Source organism: Exophiala dermatitidis (genome assembly GCF_000230625.1).
Source record: "Exophiala dermatitidis NIH/UT8656 unplaced genomic scaffold supercont1.1, whole genome shotgun sequence".
NCBI classification, from domain to species: Eukaryota; Fungi; Ascomycota; class Eurotiomycetes; order Chaetothyriales; family Herpotrichiellaceae; genus Exophiala; species Exophiala dermatitidis.
This window is the reverse complement of record NW_008751646.1, coordinates 2498060-2511717: the sequence shown is the minus strand read 5'-3', so window position 1 is coordinate 2511717 and position 13658 is coordinate 2498060. Positions and strand designations below refer to the sequence as shown.

Sequence of the window (13658 nt, the reverse complement as noted above, 5' to 3'; positions counted from 1 at the left end):
GGCAAGGGGGCCGCGAGAGAGTCTGGCTTCCGCCTGTGTCTCCGGCTCCTCGGGAATGTATATCATCCACTAATATGTATAAAGATTACAATGACACATACGCCCACCGACACACCTCTTCCTCGAGGAAGCGGAAGGCGAGTGCGATCTGCGGCCAGGCGCTGTGGGCGTTCAAGTTTGGGGCAAGTCGGCGCGCTGGACCAGCTTGAGGGATTACTATGACATACTGAGGTCTTCGATGGTTCTGAGCGATGTTCTAGGATGGTTTTGGGTTGCCTTTTCCCTTTCGTATCGAGGAGTAGACATCTACAGGGACTCATCAGAGTGCTGCTAGTAGCGAGGTTAACAGTCCAATTAGAATTGCACCTGCCGCGGTCAAGACCTTCCTTTGTGAAATCGCTGGTCGCCTCGACTTTGGCTAACATCTGCATCTGCGCATCTCGCAATCTACGTATCTTGGGCCGTCATCCTCGTCGTCAGCTTGTGATTGCAAGACTAGAAGCTTTACGCGCAGCTGGCAGGTCTCTGATACCGGAGCCTTCTGGAGAGAAGAGGTGGCCCTTATCAGGCCTGGGGACAAAAGTACGAGTCACGAGTCCACGAATTGAGCCACCACGATTACTATCTGCCATCACTGCAGCCTTCGACCATGCGAATCCACCGTGCCCGTTCTCTCGGTGGCAAGCGGTGCGCCTAAGCGAAATGGAAGGGTCCACGCTTTGACACTGCTGCCGCCAGTCAATAAAATGGTCGACGAGAGGTCTCAGGCTCGGCCTGGCCTCGGGGTGACTTGCCAGCGATTTCTGCAGACTCGGGCAGCCCTGCGGTGGTTTGCCAAACCTCGTCGAACTTCGCACTCACCCTCAAACCCGACCTCTCTTAGCAGGACAAAGGCCCGCCTGGACTAGATAAGCTCGGAGAAGCCTACCTTCGCTCCCACTTTACCTCGCACAAGACATGGCACTAGAGGCCCAAGCAACTGGAGAGGGTTCGGTGGCTGAGGTAATGTACGGGGGCGGATTCTGTGGACTCAGATAACCGGGAGCCGACCCTCTTCTCCAGATATCACTTGTATAAAAAGACTGGAGTCTTCCCTACCGTGGGATCGGGTTTGACGAGAAGAGGCAAAGCAGCCTGCATCTACCGTTCTTCTTCTTCCTCTAACCAACCCTTCCCACCGCAGTCACTCAAGTGCTGCACATCCTCCTCCTCAGCCGAGGGAGCCTAACAATTTCTCCCACTCTTGCACGCCCTCTCCTGCCATGCAAGACCAGAAGATGATGGAGTCCAAGGAGATATCGACCGGTCCTATCACCGAGGTCTCCTCGCAGGATGAGGACAAACTCGGAACCGTGGAGTCCTTCGAAGAAACTGCCAACCGCCATGGAGACCAATTTATGGGAAAATACCGTCGCTCGTTCCGTTCTCGCCACATCCAGATCGTGACCTTAGGCAGTAACATCGGTTCTGGTCTGTTCATCTCGACGGGAAAAGCTCTCCGAAATGCCGGTCCTGGAAACATGATTATTGGGTACACAGTGGTGATGACCATGGTACGTTGCCCTTTCTGCTAGTGGGAGGGACTGTGCTAATATCCTGCCAACCCAGGTCGTTGCAACTCTTCAATGCTTGACCGAAATGACTGTGGCCTTTCCTGTCAGTGGAAGTCTTATCGACTACGCAGACCGTTTCATCGATCCCGCCCTGGCCTTTGGAATTGGATTCGGCGAGTGGCTAGCCTGGACGACCGTCCTAGCTGCTGAAGGAGCGGCCTTCAATGTCATCATTCAATACTGGACAGATGCGGTCCCTGTGGCTGTGTGGAGTAAGTGAATGAAACCTCCCCTTTCCCCTTCTCCACAATCTCTTCTACAACCAAACCGGCCCCCCAACGCCGGGCCATCTTCCGAGATTACGAGAGGTCAAAAAAGTTGGCGATGAAGAACCGAATGCTGACCGGCTCATCCCTGCAGTGACCATGATCATTATCATTACCTTTGGTATTCACGCCTGCCCAAACAGAGTGTTCGCAGAAGTTCAATACGTCGTTTCCGTCCTGAAAGTCTTCATCCTACTACTTTTCATTGCGACGAGTTGTGCCATGATCTCTGGTGCTGGTCCAACAGGAAAGGTCCATGACGGCGAGTACTGGCGTGATCTTCCGGCGTTTTTGCACGGTGTAAAGGTGAGGAAACGTGACATTGCAAGACCGGGTTAAAAGCTGACAATGTCAACCAGGGTACCAGTCTCTGCGCCATCTACGCGGTGTGGGGAGTAGGTGAGCAGCTTTATGTTGGGATCATGGGTGGGGAGACCAAGAACCCAAGGCATACGATGCCACGAGCTGTAAAGAGCGTGGGCGTTCGTGTGTTCTTCTTCTTCTTGCTTATCGTCATCTTCATCACGCTGCTTGTCCCTGAGAATGACCCTCGCTTGTTGGGTGGATCCGGCATAAACGCATCGCCGCTTGTCATCGCCCTCAATGACGCCGGCATCAAAGGCATCCCCGAGATCCTTAATGCTGCCTTCCTCGTCATTTCGGCCACCGGCGGCCTGGAGCCCCTTTACATCGCATCTCGCGTCATGCGGCACATGGCTCTGTCAGGCCAACTGCCCAAGAAGCTGGCACAGGTAGACAACAAGGGTCGTCCGACCTGGGCTCTGTTTGTGACCTCCATCTTCACCATTACCTTTACATACATCAACTGCAGCTCCACGGGCTCCGTCATCTTCACCTGGTAAGAGAGCAGGCAACTCCTAAATATATGTATTGCTTTATGGACGAGACTGACGTGACATTCTTCTCAAAACAGGTTTTCCAGCATTTCCTCGACCATCTTCATGATGGCCTGGATTGTGTTGGCCTTATGTAGCTTTCGGTTTCACGCTGCAATTAAGGCCCAAGGCAGCAAACTTTTGGAAGGAAAGTACGCCTATCGTGCGGTCCTCTGGCCACTCGGACCTCTCTTCCTGGGCGTGGGCGCGTTTCTGGTCCTGGTTGGCTTATTCGCGGCGGCCTTGTATCCTGTCGATGGCAAAGCACTCGACGCCGAGGCTTTCTTCCAAACATACCTAGGTGTTCCGGTTGTTGTGGTCGCCATTATCGGCTACAAGCTGATCTTCCGCACCAAGATTCGGCGTGCCAGTGAGATCGACCTTGTCACCGGACACCGGCCGTTGACCGAGGAGGATGAGGCCTTCTTGGACCAGTACTACGCTCAGCCCATGTGGAAGCGAATCTGGAGTTATGTCACGACCAGCGACCGGTAAAGGGGAAGATGGTCTATGAAGATGTTTGATTATGAAATGAGAGAACATGGTATATTGGATCCACAGAGGTGGAGCATCTGGGCAGTTTAGATAGTAACCTCTCAGAAAACATATATTGAAAATGTAACATTGCCATGATCGGTTTATTGGTGATGAATTGTGCCAAATCTCATGACGAGCCACTTGAACTACATGGAAAGCGTTCGCTCAGTCCTTAGCGCCATCTGTGCCTTGATCAACTCGCTTCACTTTTTTCTTGTTTCCTACTAGGATCATGATGGAACTAAATGTGACCATTGGTTTGGGCGTGCGGCTGAGGCTGAGGCTGGGTCTTCTTTTGGGTAAGAGTCCACTGGACGACCCTCAACAACTCATGGACCTGGGTCAAGACGGGAGTGGGGACACTGTACTGACGAGCGACCTTTAAGGGAGCGCCGAGGATGACATCGAGTTCCATGGGACGACCTTTCTCGAGATCGACCAACATACTGGGACGGAAGGGGCTGGTGGGCGGAGTACCCTTGAGGGTCGTCTGGATGATTTCCTCGGAGACGTTACGACCGAAACCCGCGGCGGTGGCGATGGCGGCGATCTCGCGCATAGCGGGTTCAAGAAGCGTATCGCGGCCGGGGCTGGAGAGCAATTCGCCGACAGAAATCCGGAGCAAAGTACAGATTGTGTTGAAGGAGCCGTTCCACAGCAGTTTGCGCCATCGGGCACCGACGACGTCGTCGACGAGTTCGCATTGTGCTCCGGTTTTGGGTTTGGCGTCGACCAGTCCCGCGTTGTAGAGATCCGTGAAGCGTTTGGCGGCGTCGAGTTGGGTTTCATGAGATAAGTAGGGTTTGCTGTTTGGGTCTTTGTCGTGGTGGTAGAAGGGGCCCAGTCTCATCTCGTCTGGGTCTTCGTGGTAGATTGTCCGTGGTGATGTGTTTCGAGAACCGATCATACTGACGGCCGATAAGATTGGTGTGGTGGGGAATGCTTCGGCGAGGGGGGTCTCGATGTTCAAGCCGTTTTGGATTAGGACAAGACTGGTTTTTCCTTCGGTGATGAGTGGTTTCAGGTCGGGAATCATTGCGGCCACAAGATCGGGGAGGGCTTTGGTTGTTATGACGATGAAGTCGTATCCGTTGGGGACGGTTTTGGCGGCCGCGGAAAGGGATGGGACGACTGAAGGAGGCGAGGGTTAGTGGATGGAAATTGAATGGATGCCGCCGAGGATGGGATGGGATGGGATGGGATGGTATGTTTGATGTGGTTGTATAGATGGATAGATAGGGGCATGGTAATGTCAATGAGGGATGAAGCGTGTGGAAAGTTCAGGATAGCTAGGGGACAGTGGGAGGAGGGAGTGAATCTTTGGGCCTTCTTCTTCTGGACGTTCTGGCTCTTGGTCTGATTCTTTCTTTTTTTTAATCTCTCGCTCCGTAGATGTGGCATGAAATGAAACACAACCATCAAGCGAAATCTTCAAGGGAATGCAATTGATTGATGTGTGATGCGTGATGCATGCACAACAAGAAATTCATCCGACTTACCATGGGTCGGCTTGAAACCTCGAACCTCGCCATGGTCGACCGAATCAATGTCAACACCTTGGTCCTTGACGATGTGGTAGTTGGACCGCAACACGGCCGTGACTCGTGCCCGTCCCGACTTCTCCAGCACGTACGAGGTGATGGTGCCCACGCCGCCCACGCCGACGAGGCAGACGTCGAGTTTGGTGTCGTTGTTGGTGGTTGCCATTTTGTCTCTGCTCCACGCCTATCAATTAATCTATTTCGTGTCGTCGTGATGATGCGTGTCGATTGCGGTATTATAAAAGTGTATGATTGTGACTGCCGTCTGGAAGATTCGGTTCTCCTTCAGATGAACGAAAATGGACCCCAGGCTGCTCCTCAGCCAGAAGAAAAATGCCGGGGAAGCACCGATGCGAAGCGATGCGGCTGAACGGCTGGCACGACACGAGGCTGTCCGGAAAGGGAAGGAGGTTGTCGACAAGGCTGTGACACAATTATTATCACTGTGCTGATTGGCTGGATGCCTGCGTAATCTACAACTGTTACACGTTGCCTTACCGGTCAACGGAAGTATATCTGTATAAGAGGCTTTCAATCCATGGCACCCATGACAGTTAGCGCGAGGCAGCCTTATGCAGGCAAGTCGTCAGAGTTTATCAGATCAACAAATATGTAGTAGTATGCAAACGGTGTGCCTGGCGGTGTTGCCTGCAGGGCAGATATACCTATATACACTAGGTGCTGATTGTAGATAGTGCTCTACATTATATGTTGGTGACGACACATGCAGAAGGCAGTATAGTGTATAACAAAAACATTATAGATGTTGATCCCATCATCACCACCCGGGTACCTATTTGGTACTTTACATGGTGTGTATGAGTCTCACATTGCTCCCAGTCCAGACCCAGTCACAGTTCCAGATAGTCGATGGCCCACTGACACCATGATTGTGCCCGAGGTAGTTCTCGTCCATATCACACTATGAAAGATATATCGATTGTGAAGACCGGCAGCCTTCTGATCTAACGGCGAACTCCTGCCAACTACAACAAGCGTTCGGTCTGCAGCATATACCTACCAGACTATTGGCTAGCAATCAGAAAAAGTAAGCATGGAGAACCCCGGCCGGGCGGATCACCGTAGGCACACTGCAGATTAAAACAAATTCCCCTAGATTGTTGTATGGGCAATTTCTATTGAAGCCCGCCCGCCACACAATGGAGAAAGAAGAACTTGAAGAGCAAGTGGCGCCCGAAGCAAGACGAGGAAAGTGACCCCGACAAGGAGGGTGCGGAGGTGTCCCGTGACCCATGCCCAAGGCCCGTGACCACGCTGGACACTCCACAGATACTATGTGCCCAGGTATCCAGGGCAGGCCAGTAGTGCCCCATCAGGCTCAGTTTCCTCCCGGATGTCAATCTACCACTGCATCGAACGCCACCGAGGCGATGGTCATGATAAGCGGCTACATCAAAGATTCAATGTTACCTGAGGGCCACACGGGTGGGCGCCATGAAGCGAGAGAGTTTGGGGGTCCTGCTCTTCGGTGCCCAACTGCAGTATTTTTATAATAATATTTCATATCTCGGGAGCGATAACACCCCCACCAAGCACTGCAATGTCAACCCTTCCAAGCCTCCTCAAGTGCAATAAGATAGTGTAGTGAGGCCCAGATTGTCGGGTACTTCTCTCCCTCTCACTAGTATTATTGTGGCAATAATGTGTCTTTGATAGTAGTGCTGAGGTACATTGTAGTACCGTCAGACTAGTCGCGGCCACCGGGCTGCGGCCGCTCCACCAAGCACTGCATCCTTCGGCATCAGTTTCACCTCTTGTATCCGTACGGGTCATGATCAGTTCAATGTTCGCAGCTGGACCATGCTTATGGCCTGACAGAAGATACACGGTCCTCTGCTTCCTTTCCTTATTATTCAAGTACCATTCCGTACGAGCAGAGACAAGATAAGAAAGCTGTCTTCTGGCTGTGTTTGTATGACTGCCTGGTTCAAGGTCTCCGAGTCTGCGCTGCCAAAGCAAATCCTATCAACCTGTTAGAGTCGAGATTCGGAGTGACAGTGACACCCAAGCAAGAGAATTTTCGGCAACGTATACAATAAAATAAAAAGGCAAAAAAAAAAACTATGGGTTACACGCCCAAAGACGCCTCCATCCTCATCGTAGGAACGGGCACTTTCGGCCTCAGCACCGCCGTGCATCTCGCCCGGCGTGGTTTCACAAATATCCAATGCCTGGATCGCTACCCCTACCCGTCCCCCGACTCGGCGGGCTACGACATCAACAAGATCATTGGGATGCGCAACGACACCCCGCTCACCGCCCGCGTAAGCCGTGAAGCATTGGCCGGCTGGCGAGAGCCTCTGTTCCGGTCCGTCTGGCACGAGGTTGGTTTGATCACGGCCGCCACCAACGAAGAAGCCGTGAACTACTGTCGCTGGGCTTACCAAAGCTGGATCGACTGCGGCGAAGGGGACAACGTGAAATGGTTGGAAACAAAAGAAGACTTCAAGGCACTGGTGCCGCAAATGCGCGATGGCACTCTACCAAACTGGCGTGGTTTCTTCCATAAGCGTGCCGGTTGGGCTCACGCCAAAGATGCGTTGAAGATCATGGGCGATGAGGCTGCTCGTCTGGGTGTCAAATTCGCCACCGGCAAGTCGGCCACCATGAAGTCCCTGCTGCTGGATGAACACCAACAAGCGGTGGGCATCATCGCCGAGGACGGTACTCGGTGGATCGCAGACCGCATCGTTTTGTGCACCGGGGCTTGGAGCGATTCGTTGCTAGATACCAAAGGCCAGTTGGAAGCAAAGTGTTGGACATTGGCACATATCCAGCTCACGCATAAGGAGCGCGACGAGTTCAAGGGAATTCCTGTCGTGATGAATCTTGAGGAAGGTAAGTGTTAAATCCCCCATGGCAAATTTTCGTCCCTGGTGACTGACTTTGTTGGCGTTCAAGGCTTTTTCTTCGAACCTAGCACTGACGGCCAAATCAAAATCTGCAACGAATTCCCCGGCTTCACTCACAAAGTTACACTGCCCGACGGCCGACAAACCAGTGAGCCACGGTCACATGCTCAGAACCCCTCAGACTCGATTCCACATCAGTCACGCAAGGAGATCCGAGAATTTTTGGCCAAGACAGTGCCACAGTTCAAAGACAGGCCTTTTGTCACGGAGAAGGTCTGCTGGTGCACAGACACCAACGATCGTAACTGGCTGCTGGATGTTCATCCTGTCCATCCGCGCTTGGTGGTGGCCACTGGTGACTCCGGAGTCGCTTTCAAAATGTTGCCTGTCATGGGCAAGTATATTTCCGATCTGGTGGAGGGAATCTCCTTGGATCCCATGTTGCAACAGGCCTGGAAGTGGCGACCAGATAAAAATGATCACAGCCAGCGATGGGGAGGAGATGGGAAGACGCGTGACCTGAAAGACATGGAAGGTTGGAGAGCTGGAGAGGCTCCCCGTGAACCCCTCGTGTCCAAGTTGTGAAGAGGCCACCCGGCACTAAAAGTCGTGTCGACGGTCAGATGCAGCTCTCCCTTGATTGCTGCTCCGAGCCGTAGGCGGAAGACCGGTTTGGCTCCAACAACGCTGTGCCTATGCCAGCGTTTTCGGCAATGCTAGTATCTCAGCGTGGTGCTGCCTGCCATGATAGTCCAGGATGAGGAAACAGTGATGGCTCAACGACCTCAGAGAACGTTGATCGACCGGCGCTGGTGAGACTCCATGCCGCCGTCGTAGCAGGCCCAAAAGATAATCGAGGGAGCGGAAAGCGTCATCATCATCATCGTCATCATCGGCTGACAGCTTGCAACATAGCCAAATACTCGCGCGTCTAATGTCAAGCTCGACCAACGGGGAGTATCCTTCAAGGACTCGAGGAGCCGTCCATAGGACCCAAATAGTAGTTTCCTTTGAAGTCAGACGAAGAAGTATGGTGAACTACAGACATGATGGCCGACCAACCTCGGCAGCATATTGAAGTCCGCTCGGAGGTCGTTGCTGGCTGTACGCATCATTACTCCACGAAATCTGATTTCCTGGCACCGTTTCCTTTGGCCAAAACTGGAGAGCCTGAGTGTCCAGGGCAATGGCCAAGACCATCAAGACAGCACCCCCTGTCACCGGCTATATTTCGGTCTCCTTAGTTCGTCGTTGCACACCTTGACACGGCAGTTGTGAGGCTTGTGCTGGACCTTGTGAGGTTCAAAAGTGTTTTATTAGCCAGACACCACTTCAGGCCAGGGCGGGAGAAGATCTTGAACAGTTCGGGGTTGGTCGCTTGCTGTTGCACCGGCACTTCTCCAATCAGGCTGGCTCAAGCGCTACAGACAAGACCATCGTTGTGCTAAATAACACCATCTTCTTCCCGTGCCACACTCCAGTCACACGTGCTAGCGCACTCTCGAGGATCCATGCAATCATGCGCCGGTGGAGATGGAAGCCTTAGGAAGCCGCATCGCTGGTAGCCTTGGCATAGGAGCGCCGAATGTCTGCTTGGGCTTGAGTTTTAGCGAGCCGCCCCATGGGATAAACATGCACTGGGCAACCTTCAGTATTGTATGCTTCCAGCAGGTAGATTGACTTGACCGCTTTAGGCCATGATCAATATCATATGGGGTCATCTCCTCGGACCTTGATGCCAATTAATAACAGCATGTAACGACTCGGTGCCACATCTCGACCACCGCGGGGAGCGATTCCCGCCTGGTCTAGATATGGCTGGCAACTATTGGAACACCACCATTTAGCGCCAGCAGGTCCCAAGATGCGAGTGAATCCAAGCAGGCACTTAGCAGGTGCGACTTATGTTGAAGGATTGACTACCCTGGACCTGGGTCATCTCCAACAAGTCATGCGAGGTGCTAGCTCGCTAATTTCATGAGTCGAGGAAGTTGGTGAGCAAGGATCCCCCTGAAAGTCGATATCAAATCTTGTTGCCTTAGTCTCTGCTCTTATCCCATTGTGTCTTCGGAGAGCGGTTAGCCTTGGTCTTCCCCTGCAAGGTAGGAGAATGTGTGGGGTTGCGGTCTGTGCTCCTGATGCAGAAGCGATAGGAGTAGTCGGTATTCAGATCCCAAAGCGATGGAGCGGTGGAGCCACGTTGGTCCGCTGGTATGGGCGCCATGCTGATCGATTCGCACCAAGAATGAGACGGGGCCTGCTGCCCGAGAAGATAGTTGGGACCGTCGAAAACTGGGAGCGGCGACGTCAGGCCATTGCCTGGACAGGAGTTAGCCTCCTGGTCACTATGTCCCTTCTCCTTGGGAGCCATCGAGCAAACGAAACCACCAAACGAGGCTTGTTCAGGCACATCCTGGCTGCCGAAAGAAAGGTGCGAGGCCTGGGGAGGAGACGGTGCCTCTTGAAATGACAGCCTGAGCCGTGCTTCCGGGACAGACATGGCTCTTTGGCCCTGGGGAGAAGTATCACCGGTGCCCCGTCCTCATCGGATCCATCCTGTCGCTGCAAGGTAGTCAAGTGCCATACTGCACATGAATCAGCAAGGATACAGGACAAATTAGGAGCATTGCCGCAACTGCCGTGCACCAACGACGCGACAGCAAAGAGCTTGCTCGAGGACAAAAGCTGCACCATGAAAGCCTATCCGGCAGCCAGCCCTACTAAGCGAACAGCGAACAATGCAGCTGTGCATGCGGATGATTGTCGTGCAGTAGTAGTGATCTTGGGGATGGCTCAAGGAGCCGAAGGGAAATGCAACCCAGGAAACAGGTGACAGCTCTCAACCCGACGATGGAGCGCCATGTAGCGCAGGCTGCGTTGGGGAATTATTGGGCTCACGGCGGTTAGCACTTGCCCGTGGTTATGTGCATGTCATCCGACCACAGCGCTGGACTAGAACTGTACGTACAGTATTCAGCTGTAGCAGACGCAGCATGCAGTGGTACAGTACTACCTACCTATGGAGCACCTAACCTGACTCAATATTGTCTCTGTAGCCTGAGGACTAGCATGCCCCGGAAAGCCGGCCGAACCGCCTAAAGTGTAGTGTGAATTGGCAGAATGGAGCATCCCAAGCGGTAGTGCATAGGTTATTAGCCCCAAAGCACCTCCATTGTACTAGTAGTAGGCGAGAACCTACCTTAACTTGCCTGGAGACCACAGCGGAAGCCGCTGTAGGCTCCTTCCCCTCTGGCTGTCTGGCCGCCCACGTCACCTGCAGTGCCGCTGCTGCAGCGGCGCCCATGCAAGTTATTATCATGGTCGAATCCATCCCGGTGGTTGACAGTGGCTGCACTAGTTGTAGTGCTGTGTGGGCACTGGCAGTACTTGTTGGCCCCTAACATAGCCTATAACAAAGGCTGGTGAGGCCTACGGAGCTTTAGGCTTACCGAGGTTGTTTAGACCAACCGTGCTACCTGAGTCGCTGTCTCGCTGCCTCCATCCATAGCCTGAGGTACCTTATTACTCGACATCAAGAACCCTTCAAGTTCGGTGCACCATTGCCGTCCACGTTCTACCAAACAGAGGAGCGTAGCAAGGTCTCCTAAGACTTCATGATTCAAATTCCCTGCAAGCCAGGGTATAAACAGACCGAACAGCAGCACCAACAACATCGGCCGCCACTTCAAGTTGAATATCAGCAGCCCGCAGCTCCAGCTCTTTCACCCGACTCCGACTCCCCCAGTGCCCGCCGACTCGGGCTTTGTCTCCACCTCAGCTTATCACACAACCGATCAACTTCAACTTCTCTCCATCGATCCTCAAAAGCATCTCTCACTGCTCCGAGTCTTGGTCGATCATCTCCTTCACTCCTTCGCCCTACTCCATACCTTCAGCTGATCTGAAGTCGATCACGGTCACGGCGATCTCGCTTCAGCTGTTTCCATCCCCAGGGAACTTTCCGGTGCCTATTCTGCCCTGCGCCGACGATCTCATCTCCCCAACTCTCTCGGCAGCCATTGGCTCAACGATAATCTCCCCAGACACTGCTGGCCGGGTGTTGAGTTCCTCACTGCATCTCGAACACAAGGTTTTCGGTGCCGTAACATTGGCTGCTGTTTTGACATTCTGTCGCAGCCCGCCTTCACAGCAAAGTCAAAAGTCAATGGTGCGGCGCACAGTGGGAGCAGGGATCTCCCAATCCAACAAGTAACCACGCCACGCCTTTGGCAGTCCACTGCGATTCTGACACCTGACATTCTTCACCTCTCTCCCAAACCTCTGGGTCAGCCCAGAACCAATAGCGGTGTCAGGCAAGCACTTCCAGAGGCTGCTCTTCTGTCAGGCGCAGCTACTGATTGAACGCCCTCAATCCATGACCTCTTGGTTTAGGCCTTCTGTCCCAATCGCCAATGGAGACGCAAGAAACCCATACTTCAAAGAAGGAGAGGAAGGGTTTGAGGAAGGTTTGGGACAGGGTCAAAGACATCTTTAAGCCTAAAACTGCCATTACTGCCACAACATCTACATCCGCAATTCCTGCGTCCACTTCACAGGGCCCGCCATCTGTACGGCAAAAGCCTGAGCCTCAGCCCGAGAGCAAGTCGTAAGTGCGCTGTGATTCTTTATTCGTCTCCGTCTTAACAAATATGCAGAGAAGGTACCGCTCAACCGCCCCGGATTGAAGTTGACGACACAGCCGAAGAGTCGCCGGTGGCCCTCGAACCTACGAAGCAGCCGCCTGCGAAGGCACCTATTTCTGTGACCCACGACCCGCAAGACGAAGCGCAAATGCGGTTCAGCAAAGCGCAGGCAATCTTTGCCAAGTATAATCTCGAACTGAGTCCGGCCGACTGGGATATGAGGCCGAAACAACCTTACGAACGAGTATCGAAAAACATCCGAATGAGAGTCCGATATACCTGCCACAGCTGTTCAACCACCTTCGGGCGCGACAGAGTGTGCGCTACTTGCCACCATCGCCGATGCGCCCAATGCTCCAGATACCCACCGAAAAGGACTGGACCTCGACAAAGACCGACAGGTTCCAATGTGCCACAAGATTCAACAGAAGCGCCTCCGGGTGTCGCTCTAGCCGCGCACCGAGAACTTCAAGCAGACGTTGAGTTGCCGCCCCATGTACGCTCTACCAGGGAGCATTATCCGCCCGATAGAGGTTTGCAAGAAGCCCTTATTGCCGTGGTAGAACAACCTCCCAACCAGGCCGGCCAACCAAGAACGGGCGACGGGCGGGCTGTCTCTACGGGCTAGCGTACATATCTCCTACACGATTTTCACCAATTGTGCAACGCGCTCTGTGAAGTTACGAGTCTGTCGACCTGTGATGTGTCTGACTAGACCTGACTCGAGCATTTCCTACGATGCGATGACGATACCCTTATTAACGACTCGAGCTTTGATTCATTTGAGCGTTCTCGTTCTCGTTCTCGTTCGGCTTGGCTGGTGGTCATAGCCTTCCTTATCGCAGCTACTATATTTCTTCACACCGATACAATCTTGTCGAGGGAGGAAGCAGAAGACTACAGGGGGCTTGGAGCCTTTCCCTTGCCATGTGATGATGCTTATTGGGCTCGTGTGTGTGAGCTCGCACAAGGCCGTTTCTGGAGCTTGTTCTGTGGAAAGAACGGCCTTGAGAGTTCAGCCAAGGATGGAGGCCAGGGGCAGAGATGCCTACAGGCCCCGAATACACGATATCTTAGAGAAAGCCCCATCCAACTCTACAGCATTGGTACATAGGAAGGCGACAAGGACACGAGTCATTCTCTTCCCGTCTATGTTGATACTCTCAAAAGCTGCTTTGCCCATCCAATTCGCAATGCCGGGGCTATGACAGTAACCTTCGTGAGCAGCTATTTTCTCTTTGACATACCGACTCGCCGTCTTATTGTCCTCGGTACCCAAACGAGGACTC

General features: G+C 53.2%; 4 protein-coding genes across 4 annotated transcripts; 3 read left to right on the top strand and 1 right to left on the bottom strand.

Moving 5' to 3' along the window:
• Nucleotides 1–1262: 1262 nt before the first annotated feature.
• HMPREF1120_00906 (AAT family amino acid transporter) lies at nt 1263–3270 on the top strand (the record flags this gene model as incomplete). Its single annotated transcript, XM_009154910.1, has 5 exons — nt 1263–1553; nt 1609–1825; nt 1974–2185; nt 2239–2738; nt 2814–3270. The coding sequence occupies 5 exons, from the start codon at nt 1263–1265 to the stop codon at nt 3268–3270; spliced, it is 1677 nt and encodes a 558-aa protein (XP_009153158.1).
• A 283-nt stretch (nt 3271–3553) lies between these two features.
• On the bottom strand, nt 3554–5019 carry HMPREF1120_00905 (2-dehydropantoate 2-reductase; the record flags this gene model as incomplete). Its single annotated transcript, XM_009154909.1, has 2 exons — nt 3554–4443; nt 4812–5019. The coding sequence occupies 2 exons, from the start codon at nt 5017–5019 to the stop codon at nt 3554–3556; spliced, it is 1098 nt and encodes a 365-aa protein (XP_009153157.1).
• Nucleotides 5020–6165: 1146 nt separating this feature from the next.
• Nucleotides 6166–9232, top strand: HMPREF1120_00904 (oxygen oxidoreductase). Its single transcript, XM_009154908.1, has 2 exons — nt 6166–7712; nt 7776–9232. The coding sequence occupies exons 1-2, from the start codon at nt 6938–6940 to the stop codon at nt 8309–8311; spliced, it is 1311 nt and encodes a 436-aa protein (XP_009153156.1). The 5' UTR covers nt 6166–6937; the 3' UTR covers nt 8312–9232.
• A 2906-nt stretch (nt 9233–12138) lies between these two features.
• Nucleotides 12139–12997, top strand: HMPREF1120_00903 (uncharacterized protein; the record flags this gene model as incomplete). Its single annotated transcript, XM_009154907.1, has 2 exons — nt 12139–12332; nt 12382–12997. 2 exons carry the CDS (start codon nt 12139–12141, stop codon nt 12995–12997), a joined length of 810 nt encoding a protein of 269 aa, XP_009153155.1.
• Between the last annotated feature and the right edge of the window lie 661 nt (nt 12998–13658).

What these genes read in the sequence shown, in the direction of transcription:
- HMPREF1120_00904 (XM_009154908.1), top strand. Translation starts at nt 6,938, where the DNA reads ATGGGTTACACGCCCAAAGACGCCTCCATCCTCATCGTAGGAACGGGC. An exon ending in CGTGATGAATCTTGAGGAAG is followed by an intron (nt 7,713 to 7,775) that starts GTAAGTGTTAAA and finishes TTGGCGTTCAAG; the next exon opens with GCTTTTTCTTCGAACCTAGC.